This window comes from Heterodontus francisci, chromosome 23, assembly GCF_036365525.1.
Source record: "Heterodontus francisci isolate sHetFra1 chromosome 23, sHetFra1.hap1, whole genome shotgun sequence".
Lineage (NCBI taxonomy): Eukaryota > Metazoa > Chordata > Chondrichthyes > Heterodontiformes > Heterodontidae > Heterodontus > Heterodontus francisci.
The window spans coordinates 12,259,007-12,281,537 of NC_090393.1; the positions used below are offsets into that span (position 1 = coordinate 12,259,007).

The window sequence follows — 22,531 nt, forward strand, 5'->3', positions numbered from 1 at the left end:
TCAACCACCCATTTATCCTAATCCTACACCAATTCCATATTCCTACCACATCCCCACCTGTCCCTATATTTCCCTACCACTTACCTATACTAGGGGCAATTTATAATGGCCAATTTACCTATCAACCTGCAATTCTTTGGCATGTGGGAGGAAACCGGAGCACCCGGAGGAAACCCACGCAGACACAGGGAGAACTTGCAAACTCCGCACAGGCAGTACCCAGAATTGAACCCGGGTCGCTGGAGCTGTGAGGCTGCGGTGCTAACCACTGTGCCACTCTCCAGACTGACAATTGTTTTCTCTTGGCTTTCTCAGTAGTAGTCTATAATCAGTGGAGCAGCAAGGGAAGATTCTCTTCATTAGATGTAATTTCTCTGTACAGTTAGAAGAAAATTCCCTCATATTCTTCAAGAGTAAATTTCACCCAGCAAATGCTGAAGGTACTTTTACAAGTACAATATTTAGGACACAGGCTGGAATTTTACGCCACCACAGCGAGCTGGATGGTGGTGGGGGAGGAGGCATAAGATTGAGCAGGAGGCTCCGGGAGGCCTTCCTGACCCACTCCCGCCTTCACCCACTTGACGTAGGGTGGGGGGGGGGGGGGGGGGCGGTGCGGGGGGGCGGTGGTGGAGGAGTAAAAAATGGGCCGCCCACTCCAGGCCAATCAAGGCCCTTAAGTGGCCACTACGTGGGCCACCTCCACAGGATTTTACCCATGGCAAGTGAGCGTCCTATAGCCGGGAAAGGCCGCCCGATGAATGTTGTCAGCCTCTCCGTGCCCCAGGGGGGGCCCTGACAATCGCCCGATTGAGGGCCACCCCTGCTTCCCCAACCACCCCCGGGACCCAAGAGGCCCCCCCCAAACGACCACACTTGCCTCGCCGGGGCCCGACCGATTACCTCGGCGAGGCAACCCAAACTCACCTGCAGTCCTGCCTCCATGTCCTCGGCTGGGTTGCAGTCCCAGCAGAGGCCACCGCTCCCAGTGGTGCTGCTGGGACTAAGAGCTGCCGGCCCGCTGATTGGCCAGCAGCTCAATGAGGTGGGACCTCCTCCCTCAAGCTGGTGGAAGTCCCGCCTCGGGACAATTAAAGCCTGGGGACCCGTAAAATACAGGACGGATCCCCGGGCCGGGTGGAAGCGGTTTCGCCATTGACTTTTACGCCGGTGGCCAGCTCCCGTCTGCCCAATGTAAAATCCAGCCTAGAGTGTCAGAGGTTACAGCAATTAAATGTATGGCTGTGTGAGCCAGTTGCAGGCAGAGGTAAGCATGCCATTTTACTGTGCAACTGTCCGATATTAGAGACACAGAAACAGGAGGAGGCTATTTAGCTTCTTGAGCCTGCTCCACCATTCAATGAGATCATGCCTGATCCGCAATCAAACTCCATATATCCACTATTGTTCCATATCCCTTTAATACCTTTGGATAATAAAAATCTATCAATCTCAGGTTCGGCTCTAATTTTTAGGCACTGTCCCCTAGTCCTAGACTCCCCAACCAGTGGAAATAGTTTCTCCCAATCAATACTATCTGTTCCCCTTAGGATCTTGAATACTTAGATCAAATCACCCCTCAACCTTCTAAATTCCAGTGATTGCAACCCTAGTTTGTTTAATCTCTCCTCATAGATTAAACCTATGCTGCAATCCCTCTAAGCAGCCTATTTGTTCATGTCTAGATAATATTAATAGCAATTTAGGCGAATAAACATTTACATTTTTTTTTGATGATATTGGTGAGAAAGGATTGTTGCCCAGGATACCAGGAAAACTCTTCAGTGCCTTAAAAATGTAGGGGATTTTTAAAAAATATTGGTTGACTTTTAAATTGCATCAGATAAAACTGGCTTTACAAGTCAGCCAATGATCTATGGAAACTGGAGTATCGACACTCTTCAATGCCAGAGCTCCACGTTCTGACTTAAAACCAATAATAAAAGCAACTTTTAATACCCACCTGAGCCACTAGAACAGGCAGATTATGCCTTGGTGTAGACCCTCAATCAAATGGCCTCCAATAACACACTTCCTCAGTACTGTAGTAATGTCTAGATTATGTGCTTAAGTCCTGGATTGGGGTTTGAATCCATAGCCTATAACATTTTAATAGCTGTCCCACTTTTCATTCAGAGTGCTACCACATTCTGACCTAAATGATGCACAATATGCATCAATTGGGGAGATGGTGGCATAGTGGTAATGTCACTGAACCAGAGGCCCAGACCAATGCCCTGGGGACAAAGGTTCAAATCCCACGAAGACAGCTGGGTGGAATTTAAAATTCAATTAATTAATTAAAAAGAAATCTGTAACTGAAAGCATGAAACTATCAATTGTTATAGTGAATTGCTATCTGGTTCACTAATGCCTTTTAGGGAAGGAAAGCTGCTGTCCTTCCCTGGTCTGGCCTACATGTGACTCCAGACCCACAGCAATGTGGTTGACTCATGACTACCCTTTGAAATGGCCTATCAAGCCCCTCAGTTGTCAAGGGCAATTAGGGATGGGCAACAAATGCTGGCCTTGCCAGTGACGCCCACATCCCATAAAGAATGAAAAAAATGCAGAAGTCAACTTTAGCACTTAAGCTCTTATAAACACATTATTTTTACAATATTATATTGTCCTCCCACTGGGCAGCACCTTTAAACTTTCAAATCATATAAAGTCTGAAGTACTACATCTACCAGGAAGAAAGATTACTAGTGTAATAGCATTTTATTGCAAGTCAACAATTACTGGTCAGAGATCCAGCACTCCCATATCAAGTGTATAATGCCAAACACTGTACGTCATTCTTGAATTCATAGAATTCCAAATATCAGCACAGAGGAACAGGAAGAGGCCATTCATTCAGTGGCTTGAGCCTGTTCTGCCATTTAATGAGATCACGGCTGCTCTGTATCTCAATACCATTTACCTATTTTGGCCCTTGAAAGCTTTACCTAACAAAATTCTAATCAATCTCAGTCTTGAAATTTTCAACTGACCCCCCCCCTCCCCCCCCCCCCGCCCCCCCCGCCAACCTCCCAGCCCAACCCCATCACCAAACTTCAACTGCTTTTCGGGACAGAGATTTCCATCATTCTGCATGTGAAAAAGTGCTTCCTGATTTTAGTCCTAAATGGCTTAGCTCGAATTTTACGATGATGCCCTTTTGTTCTGCCTTCCTCACCAGTTTCTCTGCATTTACCCTATTACATTCCTTGATCATTTTAAAAGCCTTGATAAGATCACCCTTTAACCTTTTAAACCAATGAGAAACCTTGAACCTTCTAAACTAGACAGATCACAGAGAAATTCCTGCAACCATTAGCTCTCCAAAGCTCAGTGATGGCACCTGAGTTAGAAGTTTGTGGGTTCAAGCTTCACTGCAGGACAGAAGCTGACAGGACAGTACAGCTTTGAGAGAGTGCTGCATTGTCAGAAGTGCCCTCTTTCGATGTGACATTAAATCAAAGCCCTATTTGCCCATTCAAACAAGAGATCCAATGGCACTATTCGAGCAGAGATTTCTCCCAGTGTCCTGGCCATCCCTCAACCAGTACCGCCAAACAAAAACTGATTAACTTGTCATCTATCTCATTGCTTTTGTGGGACACAGAGGGGGAGAAATTCACATGTATAATGCCGTGCTACGCAGACTATACCGATTCCCCAGGGGCAGGCAATGTTGCGGGTCACACAGGTAGCGGTGTTGCCTGCCCTGGGGAATCGATGCAACCCTAGAAGCGGCGCTATGCGAATGAATTTCTCCCCTAGTGTGTGCAAATTTGCCACTGCATTTGGCTACATGCTTCGAAAGCAATTCATTGGCTGTGAAGCACTTCAGGATGTCCCGAGGACGTGAAAGTCAACACATAAATGCAAGCTACTTCTTTCTGGCAGACAGTGCAATTTACAGCCCACAATAATACTAAGTAATAAAACTGCACTCAAGTCACCAGCCTCAGACCAGAACTGCACTGTAACTGCAATGGGACATTTACGATGCCTGCCCAAGAATTAAAAATAAAAGTGCCACTCAGGAGCAGAATTCTGTAATTTTAATAATTTATAAAGTAAATGGACTATCCTCACTCTTGCTATAATCTACTGGTCTGATCTTTGAATCTAGTTATTCATTGACATTAAAAGGCTTTGTTTTCATGCTCTATTACATATAAACAGACAGTGACAACCACATAAAAACAATAGAACACCATGCATTTTTTCATTACAAATTAAGCTTTGTTTTGCTCGGTACTGTGCTGAGGAAACTAGTGCACATCTTAGCTACAGGGAAAGGGTGGGGGAGCGGCACTAGCTAAATTACTCTTGCAGAGAGCGGGCACGGACTCGACAGGCCGAATGGTCTCCTTCTATGCGGTAACCCTTTCCTGACTCTAAATAGGCATCAGGGTTGCTTTCATATATTTTTAAAAAGCTAATCAAATAGGTGAGTTAATTCTAGTGCCTTTTCTCATTCTGGCTCAGCCACATCAGGACTAGAAAATCCATCACGGCCAAATTACACAAGCAGCAGAATTCACCTCCAAGCTGTAATATTTCAGAAATAGGTTTTATCATTTGTTGTAGAACATTTTGTTTTAAGTAGGTAGGTGATGATAAATCAGAGAACAATGCATTATATCCACAATGAATGCAGCCAGTGTACATTTCTATTGTTACACAATGCTTCAGAGTATTGTAGCCAAGTGATACATCTATTGCAATCAACTTCAGAACAGTGTCTGTTCAGACTCTGATGACAGATAATTCAATCTCAAGTTGACTGCAATCATACCACACTGTGCCTACACTGAATTAGCAGCAATTTAACCTCCACTGTTGTGAGTAGACAGTCGATAACTTCTACAATAAAGTAGCCATCAGTCTTTCAGTACGAAATTTTTTTTGAACAAAGGCATATTACGCTATTATAATTATTCACCTCAGAATTCAAGGATTTTAACTGTGTTATTGAAAGATCTGGATGATGCATCTGTGTAGTGTACTGAAAGCAATGAGCATGTTATCCTGGATCCTGCTGCTAAACAACTATTAAGCAACTGATTATATATGCTTCAAAAGCAACGTCATAATATAAATTAAGCAGTGCTATGGCCTCCAGCAGCCCAGAGCGACATGTACACAATAGCATGGTAACATTTTATGCAGAGGACCACTGGTCCAACTGGTTTATCCTGCCAAATGTCCCACTAGGTTGTAGACTGAATACTGCTGTGTCTCCTCTCCTAACAAGAACTCATCTGATCATTCTTTTAAAAATCTGTTCCATCATCCCTACATTTCACAATTCTATCACCTTCTTGCTGAGAAAATGATGCTTAAGTTTCTTGGATCCCAATTCTTCCTGAACATTTTATAAGCATGTTCCTTGTCCCACACTAAGTTTAGTCCTCATAACTTGGTCCTTTAAATTCAGGAATCAGTGCAATAGTCTTCCCCTGGACTCTCTCCGATACAGTGCTTCAGGTGCTGCCTCAAGACCAGATGCAACTTCAATAAACCCTCCTTTAATTTAATTTATAAATCACACCACAAGCTATATTTCCCAATATTTTATTTGCTTTCTTGACTGTCTGTCAACAGCCGTGGCTCAGTGGGTAACACTCTCGCCTGAGTCACAGCGTTGCAAGTTCAACTCCGATTCCAGTGATTTGAGCACACAAGCCAGGCTGTCACTTCAGTACCAGAATGGAGGGTGCACTGCACTGTTGTGGGTGCCATCATTCCAATCAGATGTTAAATCAAGGCCCCATTGGCCCTCTCGGGTGGATGGAAAAGATCCCCTGGTGCTATTTTGAAGAACGGCAGGAGAGTTCTCCCCGGTGCCCTGACCAATATTTATTAACATCACAAAAACAAAATATCTGGCCATTATCACATTGCTGTTAGTGAAAGGTGACATATAATTGTACCTACAGCAGATGGACTGCAATGTCTCGAGAAAGTGACTTACCACCACCTTCTCAAGGGGAATTAGGGATGGGCAATAAATGCTGGCCTTGCCAGCGATGCTCACATTCCAGGAACAAATACAAAAAATAAAGCCTTTCTTTTTATTTTTGAATACCGAAACTCCCACATATTCTCCCTCCTTTTATTCTAAACACCTGTCCAGAGCGCTTTGGATTATCACACCTTGATTAGCATCATCAGTGACTGCACCCAGTTTGATGTCATCTGCAAACACTGATACATGAGTGAATATTCCACCCTCTACATCATTTACAGAAGTTATAAACTACAGCAGCCCCAAGTCCAATCTCTGTGGGACGTCACTAACAAACAGTTTTCTGTCTGACACCTTATTAACAACCATAACTGTAACACTTTAGACAAGCGTCACCTAGCCCGATTCTTCATTATCCTTTCCATGCAAAGGGCACAGGCCTGATGAATAAGTATGTTCCGTGGAAACAGTGCCAGATGGGTTTCTGAAATCCAGGTAGACAAGTCCCACTATCTCACCCTTATCCATTCGATCTGCAAAATCCTCAAATGAATCCAGTGAATTGATCAGCCATGACATTTTTCCCCTGAAACAATGCTTCTTCTAAGAATATCAAGGGGTTATTTTGGTAAAAGGGGGAAACTAGGAATTGATGGAGTGTTAATAAGTCACGCCTGCTTGAAAGTCTGGTTTTGGCAAAAATTTTGGTTTGAATTGCTGATTCCCAGAATGTGAACTTACCGGAGATGCTAAACCAGAAATCTGCAGGTTCAGCACTTAAGTGCTGACTGGACACAATATTCACAGAGCAGTATTTTTTTTTATTCATTCATGGGATGTGGGCGTCACTGGCTAGGCCAGCATTTATTGCCCATCCCTAATTGCCCTTGAGAAGGTAGTGGTGAGCTGCCTTCTTGAACCGCTACAGTCCATTTGGGGTAGGTACACCCACAGCGCTGTGAGCAAGGGAGTCCCAGGATTTTGACCCAGCGACAGTGAAGGAACGGCGATAGAGTTCAAAGTCAGGATGGTGGGTGACTTGGAGGGGAACTTGCAGGTGGTGGTGTTCCCATGCATTTGCTGCCCTTGTCCTTCAAGTTGGTAGAGGTCGGGGGTTTGTAAGGTGCTGTCTAAGGAGCCCTGTTGAGTTGCTACAGTGCATCTTGTAGATGGTACACACTGCTGCCACTGTGCGTCGGTGGTGGAGGGAGTGAATGTTTGTAGATGGGGTGCCAATCAAGGGGGCTGCTTTGTCCTGGATGGTGTCGAGCTTCTTGAGTGTTGTTGGAGCTGCACCCATCCAGGCAAGTGGAGAGTATTCCATCACACTCCTGACTTGTGCCTTGTTGCTGGTGGACAGGCTTTGGGGAGTCAGGAGGTGAGTTACTCACCGCAGGATTCCTAGCCTCTGACCTGCCCTTGTAGCCATGGTATTTATATGGCTACTCCAGTTCAGTTTCTGGTCATTCGTAGTTCCTAGAATGTGGATACTGGAGGATTCAGCAATGGTAATACCATTGAATGTCAAAGGTAGATGGTTAGATTCTCTCTTGTTGGAGATGGTCATTGCCTGGCACTTGTGTGGCACGAATGTTACTTGCCACTTATTAGCCCAAGTCTGGATATTGTCCAGGTCTTGCTGCATTTCTACACGGACTGCTTCAGTATCTAAGGAGTCACGAATGGTGCTGAACACTGTGCAATCATCAGCGAACATCCCAACTTCTGACCTTATGACTGAAGGAAGGTCATTGATGAAGCAGCTGAAGATGGTTGGGCCTAGGAGACTACCCTGAGGAACTCCTGCAGTGATGTGCTGGAGCTCAGATGATTGACCTCCAACAACCACAAGCATCTTCCTTTGCGCTAGATATGACTCCAGCCAGTGGAGGGTTTTCCCCCTGATTCCCATTGACCTCAGTTTTGCTAGGGCTCCTTGATGCCATACTCGGTCAAATGCTGCCTTGATGTCAAGGGCAGTCACTCTCACCTCACCTCTTGAATTCAGCTCTTTTGTCCATGTTTGAACCAAGGCTGTAATGAGGTCAGGAGCTGAGCAGCCCTGGTGGAACCCAAACTAAGCATCACTGAGCAGGTTATTGCTAAGCAAGTGCCACTTGATAGCACTGTTGATGACACCTTCCATCACTTTACTGATGATTGAGAGTAGGCTGATAGGGTGGTAATTGGTCAGGTTGGACTTGTCCTGCTTTTTGTGTACAGGACATGCCTGGGCAATTTTCCACATTGCCAGGTAGATGCCAGTGTTGTAGCTGTACTGGAACAGCTTGGCTAGGGGTCCGGCAAGTTCTGGAGCACAGGTCTTCAGTACTATTGCCGGAATATTGTCACAGCCCATAGTCTGCAGTATCCAATGCCTTTAGTCGTTTCTTGATATCACGTGGAGTGAATCGAATTGGCTGAAGTCTGGCATCTGTGATGCTGGGGACGTCAGGAGCAGGCCGAGGTGGACCATCAACTTGGCACTTCAGGCTGAAGATTGTTGCAAATGCTTCAGCCTTATCTTTCGCACTGATGTGCTGGGCTCCCCCATCATTGAGAATGGGGATATTTGTGGAGCAACCTCCTCCACTTAGTTGTTGAATTGTCCACCACCATTCATGGCTGGATGTGGCAGGACTGCAGAGCTTAGATCTGATCCATTGGTTATGGGATCGCTTAGCTCTGTCTATCACATGCTGCTTACGCAGTTTGGCATGCAGATAGTCCTGTGTTGTAGCTTCACCAGGTTGACACCTCATTTTGAGGTATGCCTGGTGCTGCTCCTGGCATGCCGTCCTGCACTCTTCATTGAACCAGGGTTGGTCTCCTGGTTTGATGGTAATGGTAGAGTGGGGGATATGCCGGACCAGGACGTTACAGATTGTGGTTGAGTACAGTTCTACTGTTGCTGATGGCCCACAGCGCCTCATGGATGCCCAGTTTTGCATTGCTAGATCTGTTCGAAATCTATCCCATTTAGCACAGTGGTAGTGCCACACAACACGATGGAGGGTATCTTCAATGTGAAGGCGGGACTTCATCTCCACAAGGACTGTGCGGTGGTCACTCCTACTTAATACTGTCATGGACAGAAGCATCTGCAGCAGGCAGATTGGTGAGGATGAGGCCAAGTATGTTTTTCCCACTTGTTGGTTCCCTCACCACCTGCTGCATACCCAGTCTAGCAGCTATGTCCTTTAGGACTCGGCTAGCTCGGTCAGTAGTGGTGCTACCGAGCCACTCTTGGTGATGGACATTGAAGTCCCCCAACCAGAGTACATTCTGTGCCCTTGCCACCCTCAGTGCTTCCTCCAAGTGCTGTTCAACATGGAGGAGTACTGAGTCATCAGCTGAGGGAGGGCAGTCGGTGGTAATCAGCAGGAGGTTTCCTTGTCCATGTTTGATCTGATGCCATGAGACTTCACGGGATCCAGAGTCGATGTTGAGGACTCCCAGGGCAACTCCCTCCTTACTGTATACCACTGTGCCACCACCTCTGGTGGGTCTGTCCTGCCGGTGGGACAGGACATACCCGAGGATGGTGATGGCAGTGTTTGGGACATTGTCTGCCAGGTATGATTCCGTGAGTAGGACTATGTCAGGCTGTTGCTTGACTAGTCTGTGGGACAGCTCTCCCAACTTTGGCACAAGCCCCCCAGATGTTAGTAAGGAGGGCTTTGCAGGGTCGACAGGGCTGGGTTTGCTGTTGTCGTTTCCGGTGCCTAGGTCAATGCCGGGTGGTCTGTCCAGTTTCATTCCTTTTTATTGACTTCGTAGCGGTTAGATACAACTGAGTGGCCTGCTAGGCCATTTCAGAGGGCATGTAAGAGTCAACCACATTGCTGTGGGTCTGGAGTCACATGCAGGCCAGACCAGGTAAGGACAGCAGATTTCCTTCCCTAAAGGCCATTAGTGAACCTGATGGGTTTTTACAACAATCGACAATGGTTTCATGGCCATCATTGCAGGAAAACAAATTAAAGTCAAAACTTGGACTTTTAAACAAATATATTGTTGGTTTAGTGTTGCCATTGCTCTGTAATCTGTCCAACCATGCCAAACGGTAAGAGTTTAGATTGCGAGGCATGTCAAGGTATTTACAGAGCTGATGCAATATAAACGACGTGGTGCTTGAGCTCCTGGCGGCATGAAATGCTACCTCAAGAAGTGGTTCTCCAAAATAAATGGGCCATGAATTAGCCTTTTCAGTCAACACATTATTACAAGGATTAAAAAGGATTGAACATGACTTCTCTCTAATAGCGTCTAGATCTTAACCAGGAAACAATAACTCTGGTGCTGGTTTTTAGACTAAAGTTGAGGTAGGGTAGAAAGTATTATTCTATAAATTACCTCATCTAACTCTACCCAATGGGAGCGCTCCATGTTGACAGAATGGAAAAACTGGGAAAATGCTACACCAAAGTTCTATACAGGTTTACACAATCCAGTACTTTACTCTTCACATCTTGGTAGAGCCTCAGATATATACTTGTACATGTATACGTGTCACATTACACAATGGAACATATATGGTTGATATTATGAAATTTTCCATGTGAATGCTATGGCAGCAAGGGAACTCATTAATGATTAGCATGCCACCAGATCAAATTTTGAGCACATGCCTTAAAGTAAACCAACATTGTGAAAAGGTTCCACATAGTTTCTGTTCAAATATGGTTTTACCAGTGAGAATTTGATTCCTTTAACAATTACTTTCCCCAGTCCTGGAATGATGATGTAATAACCCAATAGTAAATAAAGAGACAATATGAGTCACCTTCACATTTGTAAAGCAGATTAGTCCAATTGTGTTGCATATTGTGTTTTCCAGATAAAGTATTCCATTTCCCCTTCTCAAAGTCCAAGCAAACCAAACATTTAAGCAGTCTATTTATATGCAAAGAAAACACAGCATTTAGGAATAAAGAGCAGCAGCAGCAGCCTTAGATTGTAGAATTCTACAACTAAAACTTCTCAAGCTTTCTGTCATATTCGGGAATCTCTCTCAAATGCCTGAGTATATACTCCCTAAAGAATAGTGCCGGAAACTGGGCACATTATCCTAACTGCAGCCCAACATTTCCTACATTACAACATTTCAAAAGTACTTCATTGGCTGTAAAATGCTTTGGGGCATTCTGTGGTCAAGAAAGGCACTATATAAATGCAAGTCTTTCTTTTCTTTAACAAATGGGTCAGGTTTTAATGGACAATACGTTTATAGCAGGAGTTCACTCTGGTGTGTTGGATTCCCCGGTCCAGCTGAGTCAGCTGGAGCCCATGACAGTTTTACAATGCTGGGCCATCCACAACAGTCACAAAGAGGTCGCAGAGTGGTTCCCCTGGGCAGGCCAGGGTCCTGGAGTCTTTGGCCATCCTCCAGCTTTCAGATAAGTGGCAGGGAGGGGGTTTTAAATGAATCACACTCAAGGGGGAAAAGCAAAAATCAGGGTAGGGAATTCTCAAGTTTTCTTGTGGGACACTAGTGTTGCCAACTCTCCAGGAATTGAAGATTAATCTCCAGACACTTCTGGGAGCAAACCCAGGAGGAAAAAAAAAACCATAGTGTGTAGCTTTCATTCTCTGTAAGCACTTTTGTTCATTAGTTCTAAAAATTCTGGAGAAGGATTTTTTTTTAAAAGGCTCAAGCTTGTTGGTTGGCAGGGGGTGTGGAGCTGGGATTGGAGACAGGAAACCCCCAGGAATATGTCCAGAATTGGCCAACCCTATGAGACCCAGAGGAGCACCCAAGTCCCTAATGGCTCCATAAAAGAAAGTTTTAGACTTACCAGTAGGGCCTCTGCCGTTAAGAGACCAGCTGCAAACCTGCTTTTGCCTAGTGCACACCCACCAACAACCCTCCCACCCCTCACCTCAAGCCCGGTTAAAATTGCATCTGGGTGCTACTGTCAGCGTCTGCTGTGGCTCAATGAGTAACATTCTTGCCTTGCAATCAGACGGCTGTGGGCTTAAGTCCCACTCCAGAAACTTGAGCACATAATCCAGGCTGATACTCCAGTGCAGTACTGAGGGAGTGTTGCATTGTCGGAGGTGCCGTCATTCAGCCGAGATGTTAAACTGAGGCCCTTGACTATCCCTTAGCACTATTTCAAGAAGAGTAAGGGAATTCTCCCTGGCATCCTGGCCAATATTTATCCTTCAACCAACTACATAAACAGATCTTGTCATTTATCTCTTTGCTGTTTGTGGAGCTTGCTGTGCACAAATTGGCTGGCATTCTTCCTATATTACAACAGTGACTACACATCAAAAGTACTTCATTGGCTGTAAAGCACTTTGGGATGTCCTGTGATGCAAGTCCTTTCTTTATAATAGACCCCAATTGCATAAGTGGCAGCTCCAGCCTGTTTTAGATGGGTGCCCACTTCCACCTGCAAAACCTTGCAGTTTAACAGCACCTAAGCGGGAAAGCAACATGCTTGTTTCCAATTACTCACCCACCCCGTGAATTGGGTTAACATTAATCCCAATGGTATATATGGATTTAGCAATATATTGAATGAAACACCAACAGCACCTTGAAGGTAACAAACAGAATAAGGGGCAATCGCAAGGTGCACATCCTACTGCAGAACTTAGTCCTCAGTTTGACACAACGTGCATTTTACTTTTAGCCAACATTTCTCTTCCCTAGTGTGGGAAACCATAATTATCTCCCAAGAATGGGGGGTGGGGGAATATACCCCTGTCACACTCTAGGGGAATATACCCCTGTCACTCTATGTTCCCACCCCACCAGTTTTGAGTGTTAAAATTCTTATTTATACCAAAGGATACTGCTTCCTCCTAACTCCAAAAAACCCCCAACACATTAACTGCCTTTGTCCTTAATGCACTAGTTCATAAAAAATAAATTCAACTCAAACACACTTATTTTTACTGGTTGGCAGTATTGAATGCAAACTAGAAAATGCAATGGGCAATTTTGTTTCCTGAAGTCGAGCAACACACCTGCATACAGCTGGAGGCTTCAAATCCTTCCTCTAGTAAAAGGTGAGGATACTCCTTTACCTCTGTAATTGACACACCACTCTCCGTAATTCACAAGTTACTAATGGTTTCACATCTTCAAAACTATGACTTCTCAAAATTCGGCTAGCTATTTGGGTTTTAAAAATGGGTATTCTTTCATTTGTCTTTAAAAATAGGGGTTTCAGCCTGTGGCACTAAGATCCACACACCCACTAAAAAGCCACTCTTTAGCCACGTTGCTATCCCGGTAATTCTTTCTATTTCACCAGTCCTAAACTGGCTCCCTATAAACATCCAAAAGTTACCCAGCACTTGTGTACAAAGAGCAGGATTGGTGCTGGGAAAGTTTGAAGAGAAGCTGCTTGTCCCATTGTCAGCTCAGCTCAACACACTGAGAAAGCTTAACATTTCTCAGTTTACCCTTTAAGAGGAAGTCACTGTAACATTTTAATTCTAATCATGGTATTACCTGTTCGGTCCAAAATACCGGTCTTGATGCTCGCTTTCTGCGAACTGCACTGGTCTCACTAAGAACCTTGTTGGTATTGACATCGGCCAAAAAGAAAGCCCTAATATTGGGGAGCCTTTGCTCGGCTCCTTTAAGTATATCTTACCAGTTAAATGCTGCCTGCTCAGGAGGATGTTACGTCCTTTAGAGAGACATCAGCAGAAACAGGGCAACACGTACAGCAATAAAAAAAAAACCACATCCGTGCTGGGGGACAACTTCAGATCAAATTACTGCCCCCAAGTCGTGTCAAACACAGTCCCAGCCCACAGGCAGCTCTGTCCAAGTTTATTCATAGATTGTGTTTACTGAAGGTCGTTTCAGCATCAGTAGAATTCATTTCCGCACATTGAAGTAGCAGGAACATGTTTCCTAAAGACTCTCGGGCAATCCTGCCTTTCGTTATGAACCTGCTGCCACTGCATTACATTGTTACACACAGCGCTTTACAGTACCCTCTCCACATCTTACCCCATGGTGAAGATTCAATGGCCGGTCATCTTAACAAGGGCTTTCCAAACAGAAAGACAGACTGCAATCTTGCTTCAAGGTTCCTGCGCCCTCTAAAGAGGGAACTGAAAAAGGTAATGTGTGGAAGGTTGAGACTTTGTGCTGCTTTTGCGCTGGTTTCAATCGAGCGCGATTCAGCTAAAATTAGCCAAAAAGAAAAATCAGGGCAATTTTAGACGCAAGTAACGTCAACACGTCAAATCGAGTCTCCCCGGTCTTTATGGTTTTTTTAAAAAAAAATCAGGCTGGAAATCAGCCTCGCCCACAAAACTTGGCCACACCTCCATGTCAAAATAATGATCATAGGGAGTTTCTGCCAATGGCAACCTTTCCAGAGGGTCTTCAAACTTAGTTTGTTTCTTTGTTTGGCGCACAGACATTAGTGGGCACGTTTAAAAAGTTTTGGAGTGACTCCTGCCAGCAAAGCAGAAACAAGCTCTGTGCATGCACAAGTTGGCACATTCACCGGTCAAGATTTGTGAATGGGCAGTTGTGGGTATGTCATTAGACGTGCACCCTCCAGCATCGATTGCACCTCTAACTTCTTCCAGTTCTGATGAAAGGTCATTGGCCTGAAACATTAACTCTGTTTCTCCCTTGACAGATGCTGCCTGACCTGCTGAGTATTTCTAGCATTTTCTGTTTTCATTACAGCTTTACAGCATTTGCAGTATTCTGCTTTTGTATTAGTGTTTAATTCACTGCCACTTCTCTTCCAAGAATGCACAAGGTGAACAAGTTCTGCTCTTCTCTCCGACAGGATTTCCTTTGTCTCTTCTATCTTGTTCACCTTCATTGCTTTCTATTTTCCTTCTCGTGTTTGATCAGGTATCTACCTGGTATCACAGCCGCATAGCCTTCTTCAACAACTGCCTCCGGCTCCAACTTATTCCACATGGATTCCAGTTGAAATTCCACCCTTCATGTTTCGGATCCATCCATGATTACAGATAGCTCCAAGATGTTCAGCGGTCCTTGAACCACTGCTCTTGTCACATCCTGACAGCCACACTCAATGTCATGTAGCATCACCTGCACATTCTCGACCTCTCTCTTCAGCAGCACTGACTCACTATCTCAAAGCTGTCCTGCTCTCCAGTTCCATTTCATCCTTCACCTCATCCAGCACTTTAACAAAAACTTTTTATCTTCCTTTCAGGTGTTGAGGATTGCAAGCTTCAACAACTCATGGGTACCAAAGCCCCTCCGTATCCTTCTTCCCCTTCACTTTCCTCTGATCCCATCCCTTCTTCCAATCTCACCCCTTGCCGTGTATTCACGATACCCTCTGATCTTTCCCTCTCTGGCAATGAATAATCTGTCCTCAGCAAAGGACTCTCATCTTTATCCCCTTAAACTCCCACCTTAATGAATTTCAAACTCAGCATGATGCTGCGCTCTTCTTCCCTCGCCTTTGCCTCTGTGCCCACTCCTTTGGCCAGGAGTACTCCTCTGCACAGTGGACCCTTTTGTTTTCAGAATTCTGGCCTCTTCCCCTGAATTCAGATGAAAGGTTGTTGACCTGAAACCTTAATCATAGCATCTTAGAAAGTTACAGTATGAAAGGAGGCCATTCGGCCCATTGTATCTGCGCTGGCTGGCAGGTAGCCATCCAGCCTAATCCCACTTTCCAGCTCTTGGTCTAAAGCCTTCAAGTGCATATCCAAGTACTTTTTAAATGTTATGAGGGTTTCTGGCTTTCAGGCAGTGAGTTTCAGATCCTTACCATCCATTGTGTGAAAAAATCCCCTCAAATCCCCTCTAAACCTCCTAACTCTTACACTAAATCAACGCCCCCTGGTTATGGACCCCACAACCAAGAAGAATAGGCCTTTCTAGCCACTCTATCTAGACCCTTCATAATTTTATACACTTCAATTAGAACTTCCTTCAGCCTCCTCTGTTCCAATCTTTCTTCATAACTAAAAGTCTCCTCTGTATCCTCTCTAGTGCAATCACATCTTTCCTATAGTGTGGTGACCAGATCTACACGCAGTACTCGAGCTGTGGCCTAACCAATGTTTTATAATGTTCCAGCATAACCTCCAACTCTTGTATTCTATGCCTCAGCGGCGACAGGGAGAGCGAGGTGGCAGCTGGGTAAGTGAGTTTACAACTTATATAAACTTACCTTTTTATTTTGGCAGTTTCTTTTTGCAGCGGCGACAGGGAGAGCGAGGTGGAAGCTGGGTAAGTGAGTCCTATATATTTGGGCAGCGGCTGAACCCGAGACACAACACCTGTAGTGTCTCCCAACCGCCCTCCTCCTCTAACCAAAAAAAAAGGACTCGGTGGTGTGCAGATAAGGTAAGGCTTTTTCTATTTATTTTTTTTCCGTCTGATTGGTAAAAACTTTTCGTTCCTTTTTCATTTATCTAAATTAAGACTAAGTTAAGCTTAAGATTAAAAATGGCAGGAGATCTCAGACCCGTGTTATGCTCCTCTTGCTCAATGTGGGAGCTCAGGGACATGGCTGATGTCCCTGACTCCTTCACGTGCTGGAAGTGTGTCCAGCTGCAGCTCTGGTTAGACCGCATGACGGCTCTGGAGCTGTGGATGGACTCACTTTGGAGCATCCGCGATGCTGAGGAGGTCGTGGATAGCACGTTTAGCGAATTGGTCACACCGCAGATTAGGATTGCTGAGGGAGAAAGGGAATGGGTGACCAAAAGGCAGAGAAAGAGCAGGAAGGCAGTGCAGGTGTCCCCTGCGGTCATCTCCCTCCAAAACAAGTATACCGTTTTGGATACTGTTGGGGGAAGATGGCTCACCAGGGGAAGGCAGCAGTAGCCAGGTTCATGGCACCGTGGCTGGCTCTGCTGTTCAGAAAGGCGGGAAAAAGAGTGGAAGGGCTATAGTCATCGGGGATTCGATTGTAAGGGGGGTAGATAGGCGGTTCTGTGGTCGAAAACGAGACTCCCAAATGGTATGTTGCCTCCCAGGTGCACGGGTCAGGGATGTCTCAGATCGGCTGCAGAACATTCTGAAAGGGGAGGGTGAAAGCCAGTTGTCATTGTGCACATAGGCACCAATGATATAGGTAAAAAACGGGATGAGGTCCGACAAGCAGAATTTAGGGAGTTAGGAGCCAAGTTAAAAAGTAGGACCTCAGAGGTAGTAATCTCAGGATTTCTACCAGTGCCACGTGCTAGTCAGAGTAGAAATGAAAGAATAGTCAGGATGAATGCGTGGCTTGAGAGATGGTGCAGGAGGGAGGGGTTCAGATTTTTGGGACATTGGGACCGGTTCTGGGGGAGGTGGGACTATTACAAATTGGACGGTCTACACCTGGGCCGGACTGGAACCAATGTCCTTGGGGGTGCTTTTGCTAACGCTGTTGGGGAGGGTTTAAACTAATGTGGCAGGGGGATGGGAACCAAATGAGGAGGTCAGTGGACAGTAAGGAGGTAGTAACTAAAGCCTGTAAGGAACTAGATAATGAAGTCAGCGTGACGAAGGGAAAGATGATGAACGCAAAGGGACTGGTGGTCTGAGGCGCATTTGTTTTAATGCAAGAAGTGTAGTAGGTAAGGCAGATGAACTTAGGGCTTGGATTAGTACCTGGGAGTATGATGTTATTGCTATTACTGAGACTTGGTTGAGGGAAGGGCACGATTGGCAACTAAATATCCCAGGATATCGATGCTTCAGGCAGGATAGAGAGGGAGGTAAAAGGGGTGGAGGAGGGGCTTTGGTACCCATGAGTTGTTGAAGGAGGGCACTATGGAGGACTCGAGCAGTGAGGCAATATGGGCAGAACTCAGAAATAGGAAGGGTGCGGTAACAATGTTGGGGCTGTACTACAGGCCTCCCAACAGCGAGCGTGAGATAGAGGTACAAATATGTAAACAGATTATGGAAAGCTGTAGGAGCAACAGGGTGGTGGTGATAGGAGATTTTAATTTTCCCAACATTGACTGGGATTCACTTAGTGTTAGAGGTCTAGATGGAGCAGAATTTGTAAGGAGCATCCAGGAGGGTTTTCTAGAGCAGTATGTAAATAGTCCAACTGGGGAAGGGGCCATACTGGACCAGGTGTTGGGGAATGAGCCCGGCCAGGTGGTTGAAGTTTCAGTAGGGGACTACTTTGGGAATAGCGATCATAATTCCATAAGTTTTAGAATACTCATGGACAAAGACGAGAGTGGTCCTAAAGGAAAAGTGCTAAATTGGGGGAAGGCCAACTATACCAAAATTCGGCAGGAGCTGGGGAATGTAGATTGGGAGCAGCTGTTTGAAGATAAATCCACATTTGATATGTGGGAGGCTTTTAAAGAGAGGTTGATTAGCGTGCAGGAGAGACAGGTTCCTGTGAAAATGAGGGATAGAAATGGCAAGATTAGGGAACCATGGATGACAGGTGAAATTGTGAGACTAGCTAAGAGGAAAAAGGAAGCATACATAAGGTCTAGGAGGCTGAAGAAAGACGAAGCTTTGAAAGAATATCGGGTATGTAGGACCAATCTGAAGCGAGGAATCAAGAGGGCTAAAAGGGGTCATGAAATATCTTGAGCAAACAGGGTTAAGGAAAATCCCAAAGCCTTTTATTCATATATAAGGAGCAAGAGGGTAACTAGAGAAAGGATTGGCCCACTCAAGGACAAAGGAGGAAAGTTATGCGTGGAGTCAGAGAAAATGGGTGAGATTTTGAACGAGTACTTTGCATCGGTATTCACCGAGGAGAGGGACATGACGGATGTTGAGATTAGGGACAGATGTTTGATTACTCTAGGTCAAGTCGGCATAAGGAGGGAGGAAGTGTTGGGTATTCTAAAAGGCATTAAGGTGGACAAGTCCCCAGGTCTGGATGGGATCTATCCCAGGTTACTGAGGGAAGCGAGAGAGGAAATAGCTGGGGCCTTAACAGATATCTTTGCAGCATCCTTAAACACGGGTGAGGTCCCGGAGGACTGGAGAATTGCTAATGTTGTCCCCTTGTTTAAGAAGGGTAGCAGGGATAATCCAGATAATTATAGATCAGTGAGCCTGATGTCAGTGGTAGGGAAGCTGCTGGAGAAGATACTGAGGGATAGGATCTATTCCCATTTGGAGGAAAATGGGCTTATCAGTGATAGGCAACATGGTTTTGTGCAGGGAAGGTCATGTCTTACCAACTTAATAGAATTCTTTGAGGAAGTGACAAAGTTGTTGGTGAGGGAAGGGCTGTAGATGTCATATACATGGACTTCAGTAAGGCGTTTGATAAGGTTCCCCATGGTAGGCTGATGGAGAAAGCGAAGTCGCATGGGGTCCAGGGTGTACTAGCTAGATGGATAAAGAACTGGCTGGGCAACAGGAGACAGAGAGTAGCAGTAGAAGGGAGTTTCTCAAAATGGAGACGGGTGACCAGTGGTGTTCCACAGGGATCCGTGCTGGGACCACTGTTGTTTGTGATATACATAAATGATTTGGAGGAAAGTATAGGTGGTCTGATTAGCAAGTTTGCAGACGACACTAAGATTGGTGGAGTAGCAGATAGTGAAGGGGACTGTCAGAGAATACAGCAGAATATAGATAGATTGGAGAGTTGGGCAGAGAAATGGCAGATGGAGTTCAATCAGGGCAAATGCGAGGTGATGCATTTTGGAAGATCCAATTCAAGAGTGAACTATACAGTAAATGGAAAAGTCCTGGGGAAAATTGATGTACAGAGAGATTTGGGTGTTCAGGTCCATTGTTCCCTGAAGGTGGCAACGCAGGTCAATACAGTGGTCAAGAAGGCATATGGCATGCTTTCCTTCATCGGACGGGGTATTGAGTACAAGGGTTGGCAGGTCATGTTACAGTTGTATAGGATTTTGGTTCGGCCACATTTGGAATACTGCGTGCAGTTCTGGTCGCCACATTACCAAAAGGATGTAGATGCTTTGGAGAGGGTGCAGAGGAGGCTCACCAGGATGTTGCCTGGTATGGAGGGCACTAGCTATGAAGAGAGGTTGAGTAGATTAGGATTATTTTCATTAGAAAGATGGAGGTTGAGGGGGGACCTGATTGAGGTGTACAAAATCATGAGAGGTATAGACAGGGTGGATAGCAAGAAGCTTTTTCCCAGAGTGGGGGATTCAATTACTAGGGGTCACGAGTTCAAAGTGAGAGGGGAAAAGTTTAGGGGGGATATGTGTGGAAAGTTCTTTACGCAGAGGGTGGTGGGTGCCTGGAACGCGTTGCCAGCGGAGGTGGTAGACGTGGGCACGATAGCGTCTTTTAAGATGTATCTAGACAGATACATGAGTGGGCAGGAAGCAAAGAGATACAGACCCTTAGGAAATAGGCGACATGTTTAGATAGAGGATCTGGATCGGCGCAGGCTTGGAGGGCCGAAGGGCCTGTTCCTGTGCTGTAATTTTCTTTGTTCTTTTCTTTGTTCTTTCATAAAGAAAAGTATCACCTATGCCTTCTTGACCACCATATCGACCTGTCCAGCCACCTTCAGAGATCTATTCCTCTACATTTCTCAATATCCTACCATTGATTGTGTATTCCCTTGCCTTGTTAGTCTTCCCCCAAATGCATTACCTCACACTTCTCCATATTGAACTTCATTTGCCACTGTTCTGCCCACCTGACTAGTCCATTGATATCTTCCTGCAGTCTACAGCTTTCTTTTTCATTAACCACAAAGCCAATTTTTGTATCATCTGCAACCTTCTTAATCATACCCCTACATTCAAGTCCAAATCGTTGATATATACCACAAAAAGCACGGGTCCTAGTACTGAGCCCTGCGGAACCCACTCCAGTCAGAAAAACACCCACTGACCATGACCTATTGCTTCGTACCTCTGAGCCAATTTTGGATCCAGCTTGCCACTTTGCCTTGGATCCTACGGGCTTTTACTTACGTGACCAGTCTGCCATGTGGACCTCTGTTACTTTGTCCACTGATGCTGTGTGACTTGCTGAGTGTTTCCAGCATTTCTGTTTTAATTCAGCCACTAATGATTTTTATCCAGATTCGAGGAGGGCTGACTTACTTCATTTCTCCCCCATTCTTCTGTGGCGTCACTCGGAAGGGTTTAAACTAGTGTAGCAGGGGGGTGGGAACCAGAGCAGTAGGACAGCTAGTGAAGTAAATGAGGAGGACAAAGTAAATAAGGCCAGTAGGACTAAGAGGAACAGCAGGCAGGGAGATGTTGCTGAGCACAGCGGGACTGGTGGTCTGAAGTGCATTTGTTTCAATGCGAGAAGTATAACAGGTGAGGCAGATGAACTTAGAGCTTGGATTAGTACTTGGAAATATGATGTTGTTGCTATTACAGAGACTTGGTTGAGGGAAGGGCAGGATTGGCAGCTAAATGTTCCAGGCTTTAGAAGCTTCAGGCGGGATAGAGGGGGATGTAAAAGGGGTAGGGGAGTTGCATTACTGGTTAAGGAGAATATCACAGCTGTACTGCGGGAGGACACCTCAGAGGGGTCATGCAGCGAGGCAATATGGGTGGAGCTCAGGAATAGGAAGGGTGCAGTCACGATGTTGGGGGTTTATTACAGGCCTCCCAACAGCCAGCGGGAGGTAGAGGAGCAGATATGTAGACAGATTTTGGAAAGATGTAAAGGTAACAGGGTTGTAGTGGTGGGTGATTTTAACTTCCCCAATATTGACTGGGACTCACTTAGTGCTAGGGGCTTGGATGGGGCAGAATTTGTGAGGAGCATCCAGGAGGGCTTCTTGAAATAGTATGTAGGTAGTCCAACTAGGGATGGGGCCATTCTGGACCTGGTGTTGGGGAATGAGCCCGGCCAGGTGGTCGAAGTTTCAGTGAGGGAGCATTTCGGGAGCAGTGACCATAATTCCATAAGTTTTAAGGTACTTGTGGATAAGGATAAGAGTAGTCCTCGGGTGAAGGTGCTAAATTGGGGGAAGGCTAATTATAACAATATTAGGCAGGAACTGAAGAATTTAGATTGGGGGCGGCTGTTTGAGGGTAAATCAACATCTGACATGTGGGAGTCTTTCAAACGTCAGCTGATTAGAATCCAGGACCAGCATGTTCCTGTGAGGAAGAAAGACAAGTTTGGCAAGTTTCGGGAAGCTTGGATAACACGGGATATTGTGAGCCTAGTCAAAAAGAAAAAGGAAGCATTTGTAAGGGCTGGAAGGCTAAGAACAGATGAAGCACTTGAGGAATATAAAGACAGTAGGAAGGAACTTAAGCAAGGAGTTAGGAGGGCTAAAAGGGGTCATGAAAAGTAATTGGCAAACAGGATTAAGGAAAATCCCAAGGCTTTTTATACATATATAAAGAGCAAGAGGGTAACCAGGGAAAGGGTTGGCCCACTCAAGGACAGAGAAGGGAATCTAAGCATGGAGCCAGAGGAAATGGGCGAGGTGCTAAATGAGTACTTTGCATCAGTATTCACCAAGGAGAAGGACTTGGTGGATGATGAGCCTAGGGAAGGGAGTGCAGATAGTCTCAGTCATCTCATTATGAAAAAGGAGGAGGTGTTGGGTGTCTTGCAAAGCATTAAGGTAGATAAGTCCCCAGGGCCTGATGGGATCTGCCCTAGAATACTGAGGGAGGCAAGGGAAGAAATTGCTGGGGTCTTGA

The 22,531-nt window shown here is 45.5% G+C and overlaps 1 protein-coding gene across 4 annotated transcripts in view; it reads right to left on the reverse strand.

Annotated features, from left to right (window-relative positions):
* The window catches only part of ydjc (YdjC chitooligosaccharide deacetylase homolog), a 58,076-nt gene extending 43,880 nt beyond the window's left edge, over positions 1–14,196 (reverse strand). For 2 of the 4 annotated variants that reach the window (XM_068054691.1, XM_068054687.1), the window contains exon 1: positions 13,947–14,196. In XM_068054691.1, the coding sequence (XP_067910792.1) occupies positions 13,947–13,951 (5 nt within the window). In that variant the 5' untranslated portion in view covers positions 13,952–14,196. The other 2 variants (XM_068054689.1, XM_068054688.1) reach the window with 2 other exon arrangements.
* Positions 14,197–22,531: the final 8,335 nt, after the last annotated feature.